This window comes from Agelaius phoeniceus, chromosome 12, assembly GCF_051311805.1.
Source record: "Agelaius phoeniceus isolate bAgePho1 chromosome 12, bAgePho1.hap1, whole genome shotgun sequence".
In the NCBI taxonomy this organism is placed as follows: domain Eukaryota; kingdom Metazoa; phylum Chordata; class Aves; order Passeriformes; family Icteridae; genus Agelaius; species Agelaius phoeniceus.
In genome coordinates this window covers 22152971-22173114 of record NC_135276.1, presented here as the reverse complement: position 1 = coordinate 22173114, position 20144 = coordinate 22152971, and the positions used below count along the sequence as shown (strand labels likewise).

Sequence of the window (20144 nt, the reverse complement as noted above, 5' to 3'; positions counted from 1 at the left end):
ACCACTTTGCTCTGCCATGAGTCCTTCTGTGCCACTGCTTTGTCTTTTGCAATTTAAAGATGCCTAGATATCATTTCCATAGTTGCATAGTTTTGATAGTGATTTCTATTAGTAGCAGGAACCTTTTCCTGTAGGCACAGGCTACGATGACATTTTGCCTCTAGTATGTCTGTGTTGCTCTTGCACTGGGGACTCCAGCACTGGACACAGGTCTCCAGATGTGGCCTCACCAGTGCTGAATAAAGGGAAAAGCACACCCCTAAAGTCCTAGAAACTGACCTACACTATTATTTACCATTCAATCAACTCTTTCACTTGCAAGCCTGAAATGCTGTTTAAGTGAAAATAACTTGTGAGTAAAGCAGCAAACTTGCTTGCTATTTGTTTACCTTGGCCAGCCTTTCTTTCACTGTTTTTACGAGTGAAAACTTTCGTTCATTGTTTTTATCTTAAAACAAGACCTCAGGTTCTTTTCCATGGATGACACTGCAAAATACGTAAATATGTAATAACGATGTTTTAAAAAAGGGTGTGCACAGGCATTTCCAGAAGGACATCCTCCTTTCTTTCCTTCTTACGGGCACAAATTGCAAAGGATCTACTCCTGGAGGAGTTTATGGACTATCTGTCTTCAGCTCTGTAATTCATGCTGCAGTAAACAAGACCCTTTTTTATTGAGGTGGAATACTGCAGAATTGCAGTAGCCTAGACCCATTACTGGGGCAAGGGCCCAAAACCATGACAAAGCACAAAGGGTAAAGAAGGGGACTAATACATGTGAACATTAATTAATGTTAATTAATACATTAATTTATTTTTGTTCTGTCACAGGCTGTGACTTGGCCCCCAGAGCAGACTGTATCCTCAGAATCTGCTCCCACCAGAGCTGCTTTGGCAGGCATCTCTCAGCTCTGTTCTCCTCCTGGGTTCAGAGGAAAACCAGAACCACCTGTCAGGGAGGGTCAGGCAGGGACCCACAGCAGCCTCCTGGGCGCAGAAGCCTGCTAGTGCACATGTGGCAGGTGCAGCAAAGGCAGCACAGTTCTTGGCTGTGGTTTAGTGCAACGCACTGTTGCTCTGCTCCTCAAAGGTCATTTTGCCCAGCAGCTGGCTCTCCAGCTCCACATTGCTCACTGGCAGCTGAAAGAAGTTCATCTCAGCTGCCAAAGCAGCCATGGCAGAGGGGTCCTGGCCGAACTGTGCCCGGAGCATCATATCCATTTTCTCCAGGCGCCGCTTGAGCCTCTTGGCTTCGCGCTCGCGGATGAGCCGGGCCTGTCGCTTCTCGGGGGTCTCGTTGGCGCGTTTCAGCCGCATGGCCTCCCGGTCCCTCTGCAGCCGCCGCGCCCGCTGCTCGTCCGTCTCCTGCATGCGCTGCAGCCGCTTGGCCTCCCGGTCCCGCATGCGCCTCACCTCGCGCTCCTCGGGCGTCTCATTGTCCCGCCGGCTCTTCTTGGCTGTGCGCTCCCGCTCCAGGCGCTGCAGCCGCACCTCCAGGGGCTCGTTCTGGCGCCGCAGGGCCCACTTGCGCACACCGGGGCTCTGTGCCTCGAGCAGCTTGCGGTACGCGGCGCAGTTGTTGCACACCAGCAGGATGCCCGCGGGATACACGGGGGTGCAGAAGGCAACATCCTTACCCTCGGCGCTGGAGGGGCCCTGGCTCTGTGGTGCCGGCAGCCGATTCGCACTGAGCACCTCTGGCAGCTTCTCACTGCAAAGCCGGAGGAACGGAGTCAGAGGCTTGGTGCTGTGGGCAGAGTCCCCGTGAGCTGCCGTGAACATTGCTCCCACTACAGCCCATGGCAGAGCCCTCTGCTAAATCATTTGCCCACAGATATGTCTGAGTATCTAAAATAAAGCACGGTCCTGTCCAGGGCAAGGAAGTGGATTAGCCCAGAGCAGTATCTGGGTTGGAAGAGTGCAAGAGTGGGAATAAATCAGCAAGCTGCTCCTCCCCATCATCTCTGAATTTCTTTTTAGCCCCACTCCACTGGTCAGTGGATAATCTCCCACTAGGCAGGACACAAAGAAAGAACATTTTGGTCTCTGCCTGTAGTCCTCCTCTGGTCATGATGAACCCATCTGGATAGTGCAGCCTTGCTCCAATGGAGTGCTGGGCAAGGGAAGGGGTGGATTGTTCTCCAGTGACTGGAGCCCACAGCGCTTTCTCTAGCTCTGCACAGCGCTAAGAAAGACCCTTTTACCAGCACAGCCTGCAGACCTCTTGGCAGGGGATGCAGAGCTGCAGACAGGAAGGGATCAAGAGAATCTCACTCACTGGGGGTGTTTAGCACTGTCCTACAGCCTCAGTGGGTCCAGAGCCACAACTTCTGAGTCATTCAAGGCAACCCACCTAATCTTTAATGTGCTACCTAGCCCACTCATTGGCCAGGGTGACCCTGACCTGTTGAAGGTGGCGTGGCTGGTGAAGCGTGCTCCACAAACTGCACAGTTGGACAGCTGGTCCTCTGAGTGGATCAGGAGATGTCTCCCAAGGGATCCTGGGGAGCTGAGGGCTCTGCCACACACAGGACACAGGTAGCTCTTGGCACTCACCACCGCTCCAGTGTGCTGCAAAACAACCACTCAGGTGGTAGTTACATATTTCCCAGCTCCTTGCCCAGTCCAAGGCATGCTCAAACCATTCTGTTCAGCCTCTTGGAATGGGAACCCTTTACCACTAAACCTCTGTCTGCCAGCTTTTAGACCAAGCTCAAGACAAGTAATTCATTGTGTCACAGGTTAAACAAGAAGAAAAGCCCTTTATAGCTCAACTCCAGTGCAGGAGAAAAAATTAAGACCAAACCACTTGGACTGTAAGACCTGACCCTTGTTTTCAGGAATGCATTTGAGGAACTGCTGGTGCAGGACAAAGCATGACTCAATAAAAGCAAGGCTGGATGCTGGTAAAGAAGCACTTACAGGGAGACAACTGGCACGGGTAAGTTCTGTTTCATTCCTTCTGCTACAGACTTTGATGTGCTATGAAGAAAGCACTGACAACAAAACCTAAGATTTCACCGCAGATTTCTTGCAAAACTGGAATAATTTTCAGGAAGTACAGCTACTGTCATGGATAATTAGAGGAACTGTAATGAAGTATAACATAAATGATCAGGAGGAAGGTTTTTTATCTCATTGAATGATATAAAAATTGCTTCCATGTTTAGTTTGAAGGAACTGCTTGGTTTTAGCCTGAAATACTTGCAGAGACTGCAAGTGTAGAGTTATGTTATATGTTATATAGAGTTATGTTTTATATATATATATATATATATGTTATAGAGTTATCGGCATAGAGTTATGTTTTCCAGATCTGTAGACCAGGGCCTTGCTAATTCTTTCCCCAAGACACTCTCTGGACACAGTTTACAGCTGTAAACTTCAGTCACATCCTAGCTAGAAACTCAGTTCTGTGGTTGCAAAGACCAGAACAAAGTTACCCTGTGCTTTGAGTTGTTTCTGGATTTGAGGCTTCAGGCCAGAGACACTCCACAGTTGGAACTATCCATACCTGGTAGACGTGTGCAATAAGTTGATCTCTGCTTCCACACTCGAGCTGGCAGAGGGGGCATTGTGACAGTCCCAGTACGGGCTCAGCGTTCCCACTCTCAGGCACCTACGGGCAGGAACAGCCATTGGCTGTAAGGCACACCGACCCGCGCAGGCACCCCGCCCTTCCTCGGCTCCTCCCAGTCCTGCCAGGCCTGCCTTGGGCGCTTGACATCTGAAAAAAGCCTCCTTCATGTAGCCTCTGAGCAAAACCCCTGCATCTCACGGAGAGGGGGCAGAGGCCTCATAGCCTTACTTGCACCCAGGTTCTTGCTAGCACAGTGACTCTAAAAGGCAGGGCCTTTTCTGTGGCAAGGGGAAGCCAATCAGAAAATGGTACTGGAACCAAGGGAAGGGTTTGCACTCTGCAAACATCTTGGCCAGTTTGTGCCTGCTGTCTCCTGTTCCAGGCAGCCAAAAGGCTCTTCATACCCTTTCCTCCTGCCAGGAGACATTGTTTGGAGGAGGTGGGAGGGAGAGAAAGATAAAGAAACATGATGGGGAGAGGAAGTGTTCAGATAGTACCCAGTACCCTTCTCTCTCCCTGGAGGCTATAGTGAGTGCAGAGTCAGTACACACTTGCCTCATTTTCTCTTATCAATGGGGTTCCAGCCACAGGTCGTTCTGCATTTTCTAATTCCTTCTTCACTTTCACCACTGAGCCATCTTCCTCAGACGTATGGGAAGAAACTTCATCCTGAGTGGTTTCCTCATCATCGCTGCCACCTGAAATGTGCAGAACAGTTTTACCACGTGTCAGGACACCGATGGCACTCACAGGCTTTAACTGTCCTGACCAGCATTACAAGGGGCCTCTGCCCACTCCCTCCAAATACGGCTTCCATTTAAACTCAGTCTAGGGCACTTGAGTCCTGGGCATGGCATTTTACACTGCCTTGCTCAATGACTTCCAGATCTTCAGGCAGAGCTGCTGCTGTCCCCACCCTGCTCTGGTGAAATGGCACTGGGTCCCATGGCATTGCCCGGTCTGTGCTGTGCTGGTCTGGTCCTTAGGACAAAGTCCTGCACTGGAGCAAAGGGCTAACCCAGAGGAGGATCTGGGTAAGATGGCCCTCAGAGGACTCGGACACACTGTGCAGCCCTCAGCCTCACCCCTTTCCAGTCTTCCCAGTCTACAACCTTAGTGCTACTGGAAGGGGAAGAACTCACTGCTGCTGGAGTCAGGGTCTTGGAGTGGACGAATTGTTGGCCTTTGGTCCCCAAGAGTTCCACGAAAGTTATTTTTCATCATGGCTTGGCGGGCTTGCTCCTCCAGCCCTGCAAAGACTTGCTCCCCTAGCAGCCACAAAGACAAAGAGTCAGACTGGTGCTGTTCCACTGCTTCCCACCACCAAGGCTTGCCAAAAATACAACAGGCATGGGGTTGCTCACCTGCACTGTGCAGAACCTCTGGAGTCACCTCTTGGAAAGCACTTAGGTAACTTCTCTGCTTGCCTACCCTGCCACACCAGCCTCTGGCACCTGCTGATGTGAGTCCAGTGCCTGGATGTAGAAGAGTCTCACTAGTGGCAATGTGCAGCACTGGGCTGCCCTCTGCATACTATGTGTATGCCACTCCAGCCACAAAATGCCTGTGACCCCATATATCTGCCATAAATAGCCAAGTGGCTCTTACTGCTGCCAAGCTATCCACCAATATCCTACAGCACAGCTCAGGATGGGGGGAAGCACCTGGGGACTGTGACAGTATCCCAGATCAGGGATAGTACTGTACAGCTCTTATAAATTATTAACTCTTATTCCTGGCTATAGCTGGCATTTTGCACAAAAATAGCACCTCCCTAAGTGCTGGTACCTCACCTGCCCTCCACAGTGTCACTTTCTTCTGTCCCAGGAGGGATGAGGACAAGCTGCCTTTACAGAAGGTGTCTATGCTTGAAACTGGTGTTCTCCTGTGTATATGATGAATAGAAAACTACCCTGCTTTGCCCAGGAATGGCTCTCGCTAAAATAAATCTCATTGGCACTTCATGTGCTCAAAACAGAAACCTAAGGGAATGACCCCAGAGGGCTGAGATGCATGCTTAGGACAAAACAATTTTAGTTGAAAACAGTGACCACTAGTACCTCAGCTCAATAGGACGTGGCAAACACCTTGAAATAAAGTATTTATTTGTACTCTGAATGAAAAGTTCTTACAGCAATCCCTGCTCAAAGAAGTTTTGGTTCCAGAGAATAATAGTAAAAGGCAACCGTTAATTTTCATATTAAAGCAAACAAATTACATTGTTCCAGGTGTAGTCGTGATTTACCTTTTCCAGTGGATGAGCTGGGAGGCTTGGGAAAGGTGCTGAAGTTCCCAGCAGGCCGGCTTTTGGGTTGCATTTATCAACTGATTTGAAAGTGCTCAAGAACCATTCAAAGCACAAATGTGAAAATGCCAAGGAAAACGCAGTGCATTTTTGACATAAAATCAAAACATAGCTTTCAGAAGACAAAGTTACCTTTTAGTACAGGGCCACAGCTGGCACCACTATAACCAGGAAATTGAACTCCTGAGAGAGAGCACCAGTCCTGTTACAAGGACAGGTACATTCCCATGTGCTGAACTGTTCCAGCCAGTGCTGCTCCATGTTTCCACTCACACTGCCTTCCTTGGGGCTCACCTTGCAATTTTGGCAGGGCTTTAAAAAGCTGTGATTTATGGAAGATTTCAAACACCTTCAGAAGTTTTACTGAGACTGTGGGAGAAGAATTTTAGTTCCCCATGTCCCCATGTAGGTTTCCGAAAGCATTTGAAGGCTTTTATCATTCTCTTTCAGAAATGTGAGAAAGAGTGCTGTAGAGAAGATTTGAGAGCACAATCCATGTGCCTGAGGAGAGGTGCTGAGGAGGGCCAAGTCTATTTGTCATTGAAAGCAGCAGGGACCATCATGACTGCTGTGACACCCCTTCAGAAGCCATTCTAGCACTGAATGGTTTTCATGACCTGGAGTGCTGTTTTTATATCGGGACCACAGCCTCACATTGGTGGGACTGAGATACAGACTGTACAAGCAGCCAACACCACAGAAATCCAGTGCCCCTCCAAGAAGCAGAAACCCACAAACCACCAGGATAAAAGTCCATAGACCAAAAAAGCATTGCAAGTGAAAGAGAAAGCTTGATGAAATGAGGAAACCTGCAGAACACAGGACAGATATAAAACTACGATGGGAGACGTGCTGCTGCCTTTGACAGAGTTCCAAAACAGAATTCCCAAATGCCACAGGCTGCTCGTGGAAGCAATTACTTGTTTGATTTCTTCCCCCTATTCCCTTTCAGACAGATTACACTCCCACTGAGCAGCAGCCTGGAGTCGTAAGGCAGGGCAGGTTCCTGCTCAGCTATACAAACCACGCAGACAGTTTGCAGGATTTAAGAGCTGGGATCTTTATCTGAGGTGACAGAAGACGGAACTTCTCACATAAGGAACACTGGTATCAGTCACAGTTACTGAGCAATTGTGTGTGCCTCCAGCCTCTGTGCAACACCCCTAGAGCCCAGTGAGTATTGACTCGGCACAGTGCAGAGAACAACCAGCTTACAGCCAGCAATGCAAGCTGTTAACCAAACCCGTGCTGTTAGCAGGCCACGTCCTGTGCATCCTCCCCAGCCTCTATCTAAAAACATCACGGGACTGGGAAAGGCAAACATGGAAAAATACTGTCTTCCCCTTGTACAAAATTTCTAATGTATTATAGTAATAGCGTACAAAAGAACTTAGGAGTGTCCTGTTCATCTACTGACAAAGTCCTCCTTTGATAAAACTTTACAACTTTAATGTTGGATAGGTCCAGGGTTATACTTTTGATGTTTCTGCACACACATGCTCATAAACAGACACACCCCCACCTCCACCCCACTTTGGGTATGCTTCCATTCACTTGGAAGAGGAGTTGGACAGGCAACAGCTTTAGGATCACTGCCGTAAGTAAAGGATGTTATGCTCAACAGTGAATTCACAGACTCTTCTCCAGAAGTTTCTTTATTAAATACAAACAGGCCTGCAGGCTGACCACAACACCAAAACAAGTCACTGTAGTTGTTTACAAGCAGCTAGAGATGTAAGACAAGAGAGATGATACAAATGCCTCTGCTTTGTATTCCATTCTCCTCTCCATACTGCTGGGAATGAGAGGGATGCCAAGTCAGCAGTGGTGGAAATAGGGGACAGCCCTGTGTAACATGGGCAGGCATGACTGCTAGGGTACCAGCCCTGAGCCCTTCCCTTCTTGAACTGTATAAATGCAGGATAACTCTCAGGTGTTCTGGAAAATAAACACGTAAACAAACAACTCCCACCCCAAAATCCACAAAACAAAACGCAAAGGGACTACATCATTCTCCTGCCTTCCTTCCTAAACAGAACGGTCTCTCACAGATGAGTCAGTTTATTCCCTCCTTGTACATAAATTTAAAGTCCCTGTTCATGTAGGTCTTCTCTGTGTTCCTGGACCTGAAATTTGCAAGTCTTTCCACCACTGTGGATCTATTCCACCTGCCCCATGGCTATTCTGGGTTGTCCACACTGCTGTAGTGGTTACTGAAATGAAAAACAACACAATTGAAACGGTTAACAATGGCAGTCCACGGAGCCCTTCAGAACCAAGGGATTTGATGCACGTAACATTTCTGCTCAGTTGTGAATGCTGGGTTCTATTTCTTGCAAGGTACCTTCCCTTCAAAATGGGACTATTATAGACAGGAGAATCCAAGGAACACCAAAGAGCACAGAACATGTGTGTGTTAGAGAGAGAGGGAAGGAAATGGAGGATTAATGGGATATTGGAGCCATGATAAATAGAGCTCAGAAGCAGGAATTAATCTGACTAACAAAAGCTCTTATCCAGAGTTCTAAAATCATCTAAGCATCAGCTGCAGAGGACACAGGCAATAGAAAGCAAAGCAGCTTGTGGACAGCAAGGAGGGAGAAGTGCATGCTAATACCTGCAACAAATTTTGGCAAGCACGAAGACAGCAAGTAGTCCATGACTGGTGGGGTGACAGCACAGTACAGATGAATGCAAGAACAGATTAATTGCTTAGAGTTTTTATACTTTTATACTGCATACTCTGGGAGAAAATAAAGACGAAATTGAACCAAATGACCAAATTAAGGTATCTCCCCACAAGCAATCTAACTGCATTTTATTTTTCAACAAGCATATTCCACTATTACTGCTCAGTTTGTTAGCACTTTGTAAGGTATGTTTTTCATGCACCACATGGCAAAATAAAATTATATTCTTAAGAGCCATTTATGTGCTGCAGGGGCAATGACTAAATTAAAATTGTGGGACTGGCCATCATGCACAGAAAGACTTTTGTGATAAATTTTACCATAATTTTTATCATTGTTTCAGTATTATTTTGACTTTCCTTACATATCAACTTCTATTGAAAACTGTTTTGATTTGTAACCATACAATCTCCTAGCTGGTTTGCTCTGCTTGCCAAGCAAAGTGATTCTGTCCTAAGTGAGGACAGAAAACCATGGTGTTGTGAGAGCAAGGTGAAATGAGGGCCATGCCAAGCCTGCAAAGTAATCCTGGAAAGAGGAGACACCAAGCAAGCCAACTAGAGGAAATCAGCAGCTGTTACTCGCCCTAGTCAGTCCAAGAAGGAAGAGAAGATGGAAGTGGCCATGCAAGGAAGAAGTAGGCACCATCCTCCCATCAAATTTGTCCAGTCATATATGCACAGTCGTATTTATGCAAATCCAAAAGGCAGTCCCCCAGCCCCATAGCCTGCCAAATCAGACCCCAGCTGCAGGCAACTGCATAAAAAGCTGCATACCTGCTGTCCCTTTCATTCCTCTCCTCCCAACCACTGCAGTCCCTGTGAAGAAGTCCCAGTAACGTGTCTGCTATGTCTCAGCCTGACTCCTCATTCTGCTGGCTCACCCCGTTCTTGGAGCCGGTGTTTTCTCCGATTATCCTCGTCAGGGCACTGCACGGCATTTCTGGGCCCTCCAGACACACAGCAGGCTAGGTAGACAGAGAAGTCCCAACGATTTCGTGGTGTTCATCATAAGACAGACAAGATTTTCCATCCCAAGGTGAAGACATCACCATTGACAAGTTTCTGGTATCTCTCGGTCCCCTTATTTTCTTGTGGTCCTACTTGCTGCTCTCGATGGCTCCTGCTGAACAGTTGCTCTGTAGCAACGTACTGCATGTAAAGGAGATGAACAGGTCCCAGAACTCCACTCCGTGGCATACCTGATGCTATAACCTCCTGCCCCCTGGCAGTGTGTTTGTCAGACAGCTTCCTCCAAAACCAGGACTGGAGATACAATCATTTGTATTGCAGATAAAAAAGCATTGTTCACTGTGAAAACAGTGCACCACTGAATTTTGTGATACGTAGAGTTTTGTATATGATAGTACAAGCTTCTGAAGAACACAGCCCTTATGCAGTGAAGTGCAGACAAGTACCCAGCTAAACACCATGGAAACTCTATCTGCACAATTAGAGCTACTGTAGCGCTTGGTTTCCATACTCAAGAAATCCCAACTCCGGACCAAGGAAGATAGCTTAATTGCATATATGACATAAACCTGAGCTCAATAACAGCAGTAATACCTGGGCACTCTAAGAAGCAGAAGTGTGTGGACACAAGGCATGTTATTGGCATCACAGGATAAAATACCAGACATATCAAATTTCTCTAAGAACAACAACTCCAAAGTCATTAATGTACTATCAGACAAATTAAATCTATACTCTGCCCACAGCGGAACCCAACAACCAGAAGCAGGAATCAGAGAGCACAAGGCAATGCAGGTGCCACAAGCCACACTCCTTGAGAACCTCACTCTGGCCAGCAAGGACAGCTCGGCTGGCTCTGCCAAGCTGCCCAGCCAGTGGGGCTGCAAGTCCCAGGCAGAGACAGCCCTTCCCAGTGCACTCACGGAGTGTGCAAGGTGTCAGCTCCAGCCCAGAGTTTCCCTTTGCACTGAGAGCAGCATGCACAGATGCCTGTTGCGTACCTGTGCACAGAGGCAGCACACATACACACAGACATGCAAGCCAGCAGCACCAGCAATGAGGCAGTGTTAGGGCTGCAGCACTCAGCTCTGTCTCGCACTCCTGACAGCTACTGCAGCCAAAACCACACAGGGCCCTCTCAGCAGCCTTGCTCTCACAGATCTACAGAAATTGAAACTTGTTTTCCTAATTCCAGCCCAAATTCCAAGCATGTTCCCAGCCACAAACCTGAGTATGAACAAGGGCATAATTTCAGGCCCCTCAAATTCCCTCTGCTGCCAAACAAAAGCTGTACATGTGCAGTTTCCCCTCTGCAGCCAAACCTTCATCTCTGCCTCCCAGCTCCACTGGTGCCTGGCTGTAGCCTGACCATGAGAAGTGCTGATGCACAGCATCTTCAACCCTTTCACTGTCAAACAAATGCTTAGGCCTTGGCAATGATGGAGAAACAGAGATCCATCTTACCCACCTCAGCTCAAGAATGATCTGGCAGACAGCAGTTATTTGTCCTGTAATTTACTTGGCCACCACCCATTCCTTGACAGGAAAGAGCAAATGGCTTTATTTCATCATCTGGTAGAAACTGAGGTACAGTGAGCTTAAGTAACATGCCCAAGGCCAGCCAGTTGGGTCTGTGGTAGGATGAAGATCAAAACCCAGGACTTGCTGGCTTTTAGCCAGCATGCTCCAACCACCTTGCCTAGAACTTCCTTTGCTAGCAAGAGGCCAGAGCCTCAAGCCACATTTTCTAGTGTTCTAACTTGTACTTTTGACAGTGTGAATGCAAAGCCCAGCTACAGGCGCTGCATATACAAACCTATGCTCACAGCATTAGCTGTTCAAGCCTACCCCTGTCCTGCTATGCCAGGACACAGCCAGCTTCCCTGATGCACAGAGCTCAGTTTCTCTTCTTTTACACCCTAAGATAAAAGATGAGTAACCACCATTCCCCACAAGCTGTCCCTTCCCATCACTCCCATCATTCCACTCCTCCCCACCTCACTCCACAACCCAGCCAGAGCAAGGGTCCCACAATGCTGCATAACATCATACTCACAGTGAACTTTGTTAGGAGTGGTCTGTTTCCGACGGGACATGTTTCCCTGACCTGGGGGCAGAGAGTGTTCCTCCCCTCTGCAGAGGGCTCATCTGAGAAGAGAAGAGTCTGTCACACACTTCACTGAAACCCTCCAAGTCCCTGGCCAAGCTCTGCTGCCTGTCCCAGAGTCATTCCCCACCCTTCTACCTATGGGGCTCATTCTGCATCACCACAGCTGGATTCCAGGCCAGCATCCAACACAATCCACAAGCATGTCAGAAAGCATTCTGCATGGGCAGTCCTACCCAGTTCTCAGGTAAAGATTTAAGCAATCCTGATGCCCTCAAAAAATGCACGTCCCCTTCAAAAATTACCGCAACCGCAGTCCAAACACCCTTCTCTCTCCTGCCTATTCCTGCAGTGAAGTATTCATCCTTGTCGTTGAACTGACAGAGGAAGGTGGCATTTCCAACAGTCCTCTCAGACAGACAGACAAAAGGAGGAGCTGAACCCATTTCCCACAAGACACATGGACACAGAGATCCCGTCAGCCTCCTCAGAGGGACAAACACACGGATTTCATCAGCCTCTTGCTGACAGAGAAACATGGACATCAGACAGACAGACAAAAGGATCCTGTCAGCCTCGCACTGCCAGACAGACACAGGGATCGCATCAGCCTTCTCAGATAGACGGACACGAAGATCTCGGACACCTCCCCAGACAGCGGAATCCATCCGGCAGTCCCAGCGCACGGGAGACGGCAGGAAGGACCAGGCCCGCAAGCGGCCAGACATACAGACAAAGGGATGCGGCTCCTCTAGCATCAGGACGGACGCGGGAACCCTGCCCAGGCCTCCGACGTCCCGACCGGGCATCCCTGACAGACCGACCGGCTCTGGCAGCGAAGGTCCCGCCGCGGGGCCCGTTTCACTCCTCGCGGGCGGCAACCTCAGCCCGGCCCGGCTTACCCGGTCCCGCCGCAGGCACCGGGAGCCGCAGACAGACAAAGGGCAGCGGACAGACAGACGGGCAAGATGGCGGAGGGCAACGCCAGGCTGCGCGAGCGCGGGCACGGGGGCCACGGCAGGCACCGGGAGGGCACAGCTCACCCGCAGAGCTCAGGGGCCGGCTTTTCGTTACCTGAAGCGTCTCACCTGTATGCCATGGATTCAGCCCAGCGCGTGACTCCCGACCACCCGAGGGAGCTCATCCGTGCCTGCGACGGGGCCCGCCTGCCCCGGCCGTCTCCGCCGGCAGATTACCGGGAGCCCTCGTGCCACCCCGGTTCGCCAGAATCTCGCGTACCCTGCAAGGCCAAAACGCAGGGTGTAGTATTAACTCAGACCACCGCGTTACGAGCTCGCGCACCTGCTGAGGAGAACCGCCCCGCCCCGGGGGCTCGGGGCCGCCTCCCCTCACGGGCTACTGAGCGCCGCCCGGGAGCAGCGGGCCCGCTCGGAACGTCCGCTAGGCCCACTTACCCGGGAGCTGCGGCTCCGGTCCCAGGCCCGGGCTGGACTTCGGTCCGACTCTCCTTCGCGGTGGCGCCAGCGCCGTGCGACCCTCAGAGAACCGAGGACCCCGTGGCCAGGTCGCAGCAGCCGGCGGAACGCCGCGCTGCCGGAACCGCCACGCCGGGGGCGGGCACCGGCGGGCGCCTATCAGGCGTGGCACCGGTTAGACGCGCTCAGGATCCCTCCGCCGGACCATGTAGTCCCTCTGCGCCGCTCTCCCAGACTGTGCCCCTCTCTCCCCGGCCGTTGCTACGCCAAGGCCGCATTTGCGGAAGCGGGTCGGGACAGCGCCCGCCGCGCCAGCTCGACTGTGCCCCGGGCTGTGCCGGAGACTGGGTACGGAGAGTGCCGGCTATGAGGATCACTCCGCACGCGATGAAGGATTGCGGAAGCCGCGCGCCATTTTGGGTGGCAGAGCTGCGGAGCGGCGGGTGGTGAGTCGGACCGTGGGACGCGTGAGCGGGGCCGCGGGGAGCACTCGGTGTCCGAGAAACTGACGGGGAGCCTTGCCTCAGGGTCTCCCGCAGCCCTGGGACTTGCCCCGGGACCTGCTCCGGTCGTGGTGTGGGATGTTCTCTCGCTGCTACCTAGCTGGGGAGGGAGAGGGATTTCTCCCCTCAGCCCTCAGGTGCAGCTGCGCCTGTGGAGCTCATGCAGGGCCTCCTGCGCACTGTCCGAACTGTCCCTGGGCATTAGGCCAGACGCGGCGAGTCTCCCCGAGCGGCTGGTGTGGCTGGCGGCCGTCCCGGCAGCCGGATCAGGTCATGACTCTCCGCTCTGGGCGGTGGAGCCGCCGGCACAGAGGGATGGGGAGGTGAGATGCAAACAGAGGTGATTCTATGTGCTGTCTTTTAAGGAAGCTTTTCCTTGATGAACGGTTTTTGGCAAACAGAATGCTATAATTAAATAATATTAGGATTTGCTTTTTGTAGGGTTAATAAGTTGAACTGGTTCCTGGGAGACTAAGCGTGTGTTCAGTAGGCAGGAAGAGTGTGGGGAATGTGAAACGGCAGCTTTTTCCTTCTGATGACGACATTGTTACAACCTTAGTTTCTAATAGTCCTCTAGTTAATTATATAGCTGGTTTATAACTTGTATTTCGATAGGACAGAGGTGGGCTTGGCTCTTCAGTTGACTTTTCCGTTTTTAAAACAATGTCCAGTAAGTTTCCTTGAAGTTCTAAGGCCAATCCTATTGGTCTTGGTGAGGTGCAGGGTTATGAAGTGGGAAAGGCAATAATAAGCACTCGAGGTTCAGTCACTTATAAATAACTAGATTCAGGATTGGCAGACTAGGGCTTGTTTGTTTGGGGCATTTCTTGGCCTCCCCCGCAGTAAAACAGTGTCTGGTGACAGACCCTGACTGGCAGTTGTTGGTTCCAGTGGCCATCCCTCTTCTCCACAGAAAGTGTTTATCATGTTGGGCTCTGGGTTCAAGGCAGAGCGCTTGCGAGTCAACCTGCGCCTTGTCATCAATCGCCTCAAGCTACTGGAGAAAAAAAAGAGTGAGTATTAAGGGGGCAGGTGTATTAAGTATTAAGAGTGAGTATTAGGGGGAGTATTAAGGGACCCAGGATGCTTTTGGGGCTCAGGAGACTTGGGAAGGTATTTCTGGAGTTGGGGGTACTTTCATGGGCCAAGTATGGAGTAGCTTTTTGCTCTTCCTTGCTGGACCCAGGCCTTAACAATCTGCCCTGGTGCACAAGGAGCTGGAAGAGCAGGCTGGCCACAGTGTGGCCTCTGTCCACCTTCCTGGCAGCTGTTGGAGTGCAGTTTGTGGGGTGGTAGCTAACAGCTAATATTTGTGGGCTATGTGTGCTAAGAGCACAGTGGAGAACTCCCTGGGTGCTGTGGGAGATCCTCCCCACCTGCCCTGCCCTGCCCTGACACAGGTCAGGCCTGTGTTCCTGGTTAACTCTGTAGGGAGGTTGTAGGTACAGGAGTGTTTCCAGCAGCCTGAAGTCCACTTTCCCTACTCCCATGAGTTAAGTGTGCTGGGAGCTGGACATGAGGGCTCTGCCAAGCCATGCCCGAGTGTCTCGGGATGCAGATGTTAGATAGGGGGGAGAAGCTGGTGGTGGTTTTATGTGTAATGGGGACTTGTGGGCAGTCTGGAGGCAGCAGCCTAGGCCAGCACAGTGACCGGACTCGGGATGTGTGCTGCAGCTGAGTTGGCCCAGAAGGCAAGGAAGGAGATTGCAGATTACCTGGCAGCTGGAAAAGATGAGCGTGCCAGGATTCGTGTGGAGCACATCATCCGTGAAGATTACCTTGTGGAGGCCATGGAGATCCTGGAGCTGTACTGTGATCTGCTGCTCGCCCGCTTTGGCTTGATCCAGTCCATGAAGTAAGCTCTGGCTGGGAGGGTTATGGACTCAGGAAGGGGCACTGTTGGGGGCAGGTCTGGGGTACAGAAGGGCATCCATGTTTGTCTCTCCAGAGACCTTTTCTTCCCCATGTACGGGAGACTGTGGAGCCCAGTGCATGGGATGGGAACTTAAAGGCTAAGGAGATTGAGGGCAGCAAAGGCTGGGTGCATGGGGTGGAGAGAGAATTGTTTTCTTTGGTCATAGGGAGCTGGATTCTGGCCTGGCAGAGGCAGTATCGACACTGATTTGGGCTGCACCACGCCTCCAGTCAGAAGTGGCCGAGTTGAAGATTGTGAGTAGGGTTGCTTGAGGGATGCTGCACATTCAGGGTGGGGATGATGCTGCCTGATGCTGATGGAAGCCCTTGTCTGGGACTTTATACCAGAGGATTTTATGGGCTCTGCAGATGGAAATCAGATGTCCTTGAAGCATCTGGGGTGGCTGCAGCTGCTGAACTGGAGTGCTCAGTGGGAAAAATGAGGGAGGGAGCTGAGTGGATGTGAGGTTTGAGGTGGGGGAAAGCAGGAGTGTGCACGTTCTAGAGTTTCTCTCCTGCTGCAGGTTGCTGATCAGTTGTGTGCTAAGTACAGCAAGGAGTATGGGAAGCTGTGCCGGACAAACCAGATTGGGACAGTCAATGACAGGGTAAGGAACTGGTAGAACAGGCAGAGCTGGCAGAGCAGCCACTCCTGCCAAGGCTTGCTGCCCCTTGGGCCCGTGGCTGGTGGCTGATGCTTGCCATCACTCTGGAGCACAGCAGGTGCTGTGCAGCCAGGGCCCACCTGCATTGGAGCATGGTGCTGAGGCCTCAGGCAGGAAGGCCTTGCTCTACTGGTTGTGGATGGGGAAGGGTAGAGCAAATAGAGCCCTGGCTTATGGCTGCCTGCAGCATGTTGTACTGGGTTCAGGGGCCTCCCCACGGCTGCCTGCTGCACCTCCCTGGCTGGGATGGCACTGGTACAGAGCTGTTGGATGCTGCATTGCCCTGGCTCTGCTAAGTCTCTCCACCCTCGTGTTCCAGCTGATGCACAAGTTGAGTGTGGAAGCACCACCCAAGATCCTGGTGGAGAGATACCTCATTGAGATTGCAAAGAACTACAATGTGCCCTATGAGCCTGACTCAGTGGTGATGGTGAGTTCGCCTCAGGATGCGGCATTGCAGTGAACTGGGTAGTCCTTGTGCTTTGGTGTCTTCTAGACAGCCCTAGCATAGCATGATCCTTCTTCCTTCAGGCACTCCTGTGTTATGTGGCAGTAGTTACACATGCTACAACCTGGTTCACATTCTGTTTTCCATTAATACCACTGTATAGCTCTGTTCTGTTGTGTATTCCCATCTTGTCCATTGACAAATGCTTCATCTAATGTGTATAGAGGGCAGTGATCATAAGAGATGTGTTGGTGAGCAGAATTCTTCCACCCTTTCCAGGCTGAAGCCCCGCCAGGTGGAGAGGCAGATCTAATTGATGTGGGCTTCACGGATGATGTGAAGAAGGGTGGCCATGGAGGGGGCGGAGGTGGTGGATTTACAGCCCCAATGATAGGTCATGATGGGTTAGTACCCATGCCCGTGATGATGCCTATGCCCATGCCAACAACAAATCCACCCTTCTCTTATCCACCTCCTAAGGGACCGGTAAGTTCCTGGGCTTTGTGTGTTTCCTTTTCTGTGAAAGACTCCTATTGTAGCGCTTAGCCCTGTGCCTGCTGACTGTACCTGTTAGCTCAGTGTGCCATCTTCTCAGTGTGAGACTGCAGGGGACGGAGGCTGCTGGCAGTACAGCTGAAGCCTAATCTTGCATCTTGACTGTGGAGGTTCCTAACCCTGTTCTGCAGCCAGCCCTCTTTGCCTTCAGGGAACAGAGGAGTCCAGACTTAACTCCTTAGGTAGTCTTCTGACTGCCAGGCTTTTGTCCAGGAGTTGGAGCTGCACTTTGAAGTTGGTAGGCTGGTAGTGTGCCAGGATTCAGTCAAGGAAATCAGGTGAGTGTTGTGGGGTGGGAATAGCACAGAAAAATGCAGAAGAGCCCTGCCTGCAGACCTGCAAGGGGAGAAGACTGAGCCAATGGCTCTTGCAGAGGATTTGTTGTAAGGGTGGAAGGTGGGAGCTGAAAAGAACTCCTCCGTTCTCTGAATTAAGTAATTTACAGGATATCTGTGTAGACTGGAGAGCAGAATAGTGGGATGGCTTTGAGTCTTAATATGGTCCCAGTAGTGCTGAAGTACTTTTTGTGGAAAATCTGGGCCAAGTATCATCACTTGGCTGTTGGCCCAGGCATAAACATGCTGAGGGCTTGTGCCAGGTCTGGGTCCTTGAGGTGCTGTTGTGTGACAAATGAGGGCAACTCAAAGCCTTGTGTGAGCCAGAAACCTCTTTCCTATTCTGCAGTACTGCACACAGGGCCAGAAATGGCAGAGTATTTCCTTTATTGGCCTGGTGCTTCTTGTGCCTTGAAAGATGAAATGTTTATCTGTGCTGGTTCTTTAGAATAACCCACAGTCCAGTTAGCTGGGTCTGCCTGCTCCAGGTGACTACATCTGTCTTAATACTTGAGAATCTCTTCCTTGTAAGCATAAACTCTTACCCACTTGAATACGTGCTTGCATTTATCTAAGACTCTACTTCCTGTGACTCCCATGGCAGCTGTAGGCGTGTGGTGTCTCAGATGAGTGGTGTGCTGCATGACTGATCTCTCTGTACAGGAGAACTTCAGTGGCCTGCCAGTGGGGACCTACCAGCCTTTCAGTAACATCCACCCACCACCAATTCCGGCAAACCCACCCACATACGAGTCCGTAAGTACCTGAGATGAATGGCCATTGCAGGCAGCAGAGGGATCCTCAGAGTGCAGTGGTAGCCACAGAGAAGAGAAATGTTTGTAAAGGATACTAAGCTAAGCTTTCGAGCTTTTGGGGTGGTGCTGGCATTGCTTGCTACTGTAGTGAATCAGTGAATGCACACGATGGAAGGATGACTTATGGAGAGAAGTTCCTCATTCAGCTCTGTGCTTTGGCTGCAAAGGAAACCAAAGATTTCTCTTGCTGCATTGTTAAAGTGGTGTTAAACAGTTAATAAGCAGAATCCACAAGTTCTGGTTTTTGCAATGTGAAGAGTTTATCATCTTGAGTCTGTTTAATTATGGCTTTTGAACTAATTAACAGCCTGGATGACAATTTTGACTGACCCAGATGCTGTATGTTTAGAGACTCTTCCTTTCACAGACTTTCCTCAGTCCTTGGGGAAAACAAAGCAGAGGCTGGCGACTTCCCTTTCTACACTTGTCTCTGGTTTTGTTGCTGCAGTTTGTCATCATGCCTGCTACTCTGCTTTTGGTGATATGCTGTTTTTGCATTATCCTAAGTAGGGAGGAGCATAGTTGAGCATTGTGGTGCTGACACTTTTGTGTTCTCACAGGTGCAGCAGTGCAGGTGAATTGGGTAGGAATGGGTGTTGAGGGCTGCAGCATGCAGGGAATAAGTTTTACTAGCACAGCTGCGTGTGCCATGAGCCTTTTTCCCAGACAGACCAAGACCCTGCTGCTAGTCACAAGGGCCTGCCAGTGGTTTTTGAAGAAAGGCAGCAAGGAGCTGTGATGATGTGGATGAAGAGGGCGGTGTTTTCTCACTGGTGGCCTTGATAAATATTTCAGACCTGATAGTGGATACGCTCGATTGATCCAGTTCAGAATATGGTCAGTGAAGCTACTTTAGTTGACAAGGAGGGAGAGAAAAGCTGAAGAGCTGCCTCTGTTTCTTGGAAGAGAGGCACATTGTTGCAAAGCCATGGCTGCCTGCTAGGAGTGGGGAGGAGTGTGCACTGATCTGCCGGAGCTGTGCCTCTGAGCTCTGCTTGTGTGCTGGTGTGACCATGCCTGGTGGACAGAGCTGTAGTAACTGAGAGTCTTTTTCAGATTGATGAGCCTAACGCTGACAAGGATGCTGCTGCACTAGTGCCTGGTGAGTATGTTGAGGTTTGGAAAAGCTTGGATATTAGGGGCTGTTCTGAAAAACCCTCTGGTACTGCCTGTTTCTGGAATGACTGTTCCTTCGTGGGGCTCTGTTTGGCCCGGTGAGTGTATGCTGATGGTGAGGTGCAGTGATACTTCTCTTATCAACAGGGCCTGAGCCCAAGCCAGAAGCTTCTCCTAAACCACGAGCTGGAGCTCCTAATACCTTTGATAACTTTGTACTGCCTGAATTGCCATCTGTGCCAGACACACTACCAACAGCATCTGCTGGCGCCAACTCTTCTGCCTCAGAAGACATTGACTTCGATGATCTTTCACGGAGATTTGAGGAGCTGAAGAAGAAAACATAAAACTTCCTGGGCTGCAGGAAGGAGGGGAAGGAGCTGTGTGATACCTCCTCTCTGAAACAGACTCTCTTTGAAATTGCTTTCCTGTATTAACCTCCAATGAACATGCTCTTCTTTTTGAGCTCTCTTCCTGCTGTACTTACACCAAGTGCTGCCGCTTTCCTGATCTTTGCTGCTCCAGGAGATGAACTGTGGGGAATGTTGTGAGAGTGAGGCAAGGAAGAACCCCCGTCAGTCTGGGTAGCTGTATGGGGAAGCTGTGCATGATGTTCTGGGCACTGTTCCTGGCTGCCTCCATGACGGCTCCATGCCTGCCAGCAGAGGCTTTCTCTTGGGGAGCCCTCATTGGCCTTGATGGTG

The 20144-nt window shown here is 50.6% G+C and overlaps 2 protein-coding genes across 5 annotated transcripts; one reads left to right on the top strand and one right to left on the bottom strand.

The window, feature by feature from the left end:
• Window positions 1–788: 788 nt before the first annotated feature.
• Window positions 789–13272, bottom strand: ZNF821 (zinc finger protein 821). Of its 3 annotated transcripts, XM_077184881.1 has the most exons (9): window positions 13069–13272; window positions 12742–12893; window positions 11603–11694; window positions 4945–5055; window positions 4723–4848; window positions 4136–4278; window positions 3515–3619; window positions 2405–2571; window positions 789–1711 (listed from the first exon to the last, which is right to left on the bottom strand). In XM_077184881.1, the coding sequence occupies exons 3-9, from the start codon at window positions 11640–11642 to the stop codon at window positions 1057–1059; spliced, it is 1347 nt and encodes a 448-aa protein (XP_077040996.1). In that variant the 5' UTR covers window positions 11643–11694; window positions 12742–12893; window positions 13069–13272; the 3' UTR covers window positions 789–1056. The 3 variants fall into 3 exon arrangements, with proteins under 3 accessions (XP_077040996.1, XP_077040995.1, XP_054496616.1); XM_077184880.1 differs by having other exon boundaries at window positions 4723–5055; XM_054640641.2 differs by lacking the exon at window positions 4945–5055 and having other exon boundaries at window positions 13069–13269.
• Window positions 13273–13302: 30 nt separating this feature from the next.
• Window positions 13303–19905, top strand: IST1 (IST1 factor associated with ESCRT-III). 2 transcript variants are annotated; one of them, XM_054640646.2, is made up of 10 exons: window positions 13303–13535; window positions 14506–14605; window positions 15267–15447; window positions 15674–15761; window positions 16031–16114; window positions 16491–16601; window positions 16899–17105; window positions 18173–18265; window positions 19381–19426; window positions 19588–19905. In XM_054640646.2, exons 2-10 carry the CDS (start codon window positions 14518–14520, stop codon window positions 19785–19787), a joined length of 1098 nt encoding a protein of 365 aa, XP_054496621.1. In that variant the 5' UTR covers window positions 13303–13535; window positions 14506–14517; the 3' UTR covers window positions 19788–19905. The 2 variants fall into 2 exon arrangements, with proteins under 2 accessions (XP_054496621.1, XP_054496620.1); XM_054640645.2 differs by lacking the exon at window positions 13303–13535 and adding an exon at window positions 13816–13915.
• Window positions 19906–20144: the final 239 nt, after the last annotated feature.

What these genes read in the sequence shown, in the direction of transcription:
- IST1 (XM_054640646.2), top strand. Translation starts at nt 14,518, where the DNA reads ATGTTGGGCTCTGGGTTCAAGGCAGAGCGCTTGCGAGTCAACCTGCGC. An exon ending in GCTACTGGAGAAAAAAAAGA is followed by an intron (nt 14,606 to 15,266) that starts GTGAGTATTAAG and finishes TGTGTGCTGCAG; the next exon opens with CTGAGTTGGCCCAGAAGGCA. An exon ending in TTGGGACAGTCAATGACAGG is followed by an intron (nt 16,115 to 16,490) that starts GTAAGGAACTGG and finishes CTCGTGTTCCAG; the next exon opens with CTGATGCACAAGTTGAGTGT.
- ZNF821 (XM_077184880.1), bottom strand. Translation starts at nt 11,642, where the DNA reads ATGTCCCGTCGGAAACAGACCACTCCTAACAAAGTTCACT. An exon ending in AGACCCTGACTCCAGCAGCA is followed by an intron (nt 4,279 to 4,722) that starts GTGAGTTCTTCC and finishes TGCACATTTCAG; the next exon opens with GTGGCAGCGATGATGAGGAA. An exon ending in AGCCACGCCACCTTCAACAG is followed by an intron (nt 1,712 to 2,404) that starts GTCAGGGTCACC and finishes CCGGCTTTGCAG; the next exon opens with TGAGAAGCTGCCAGAGGTGC.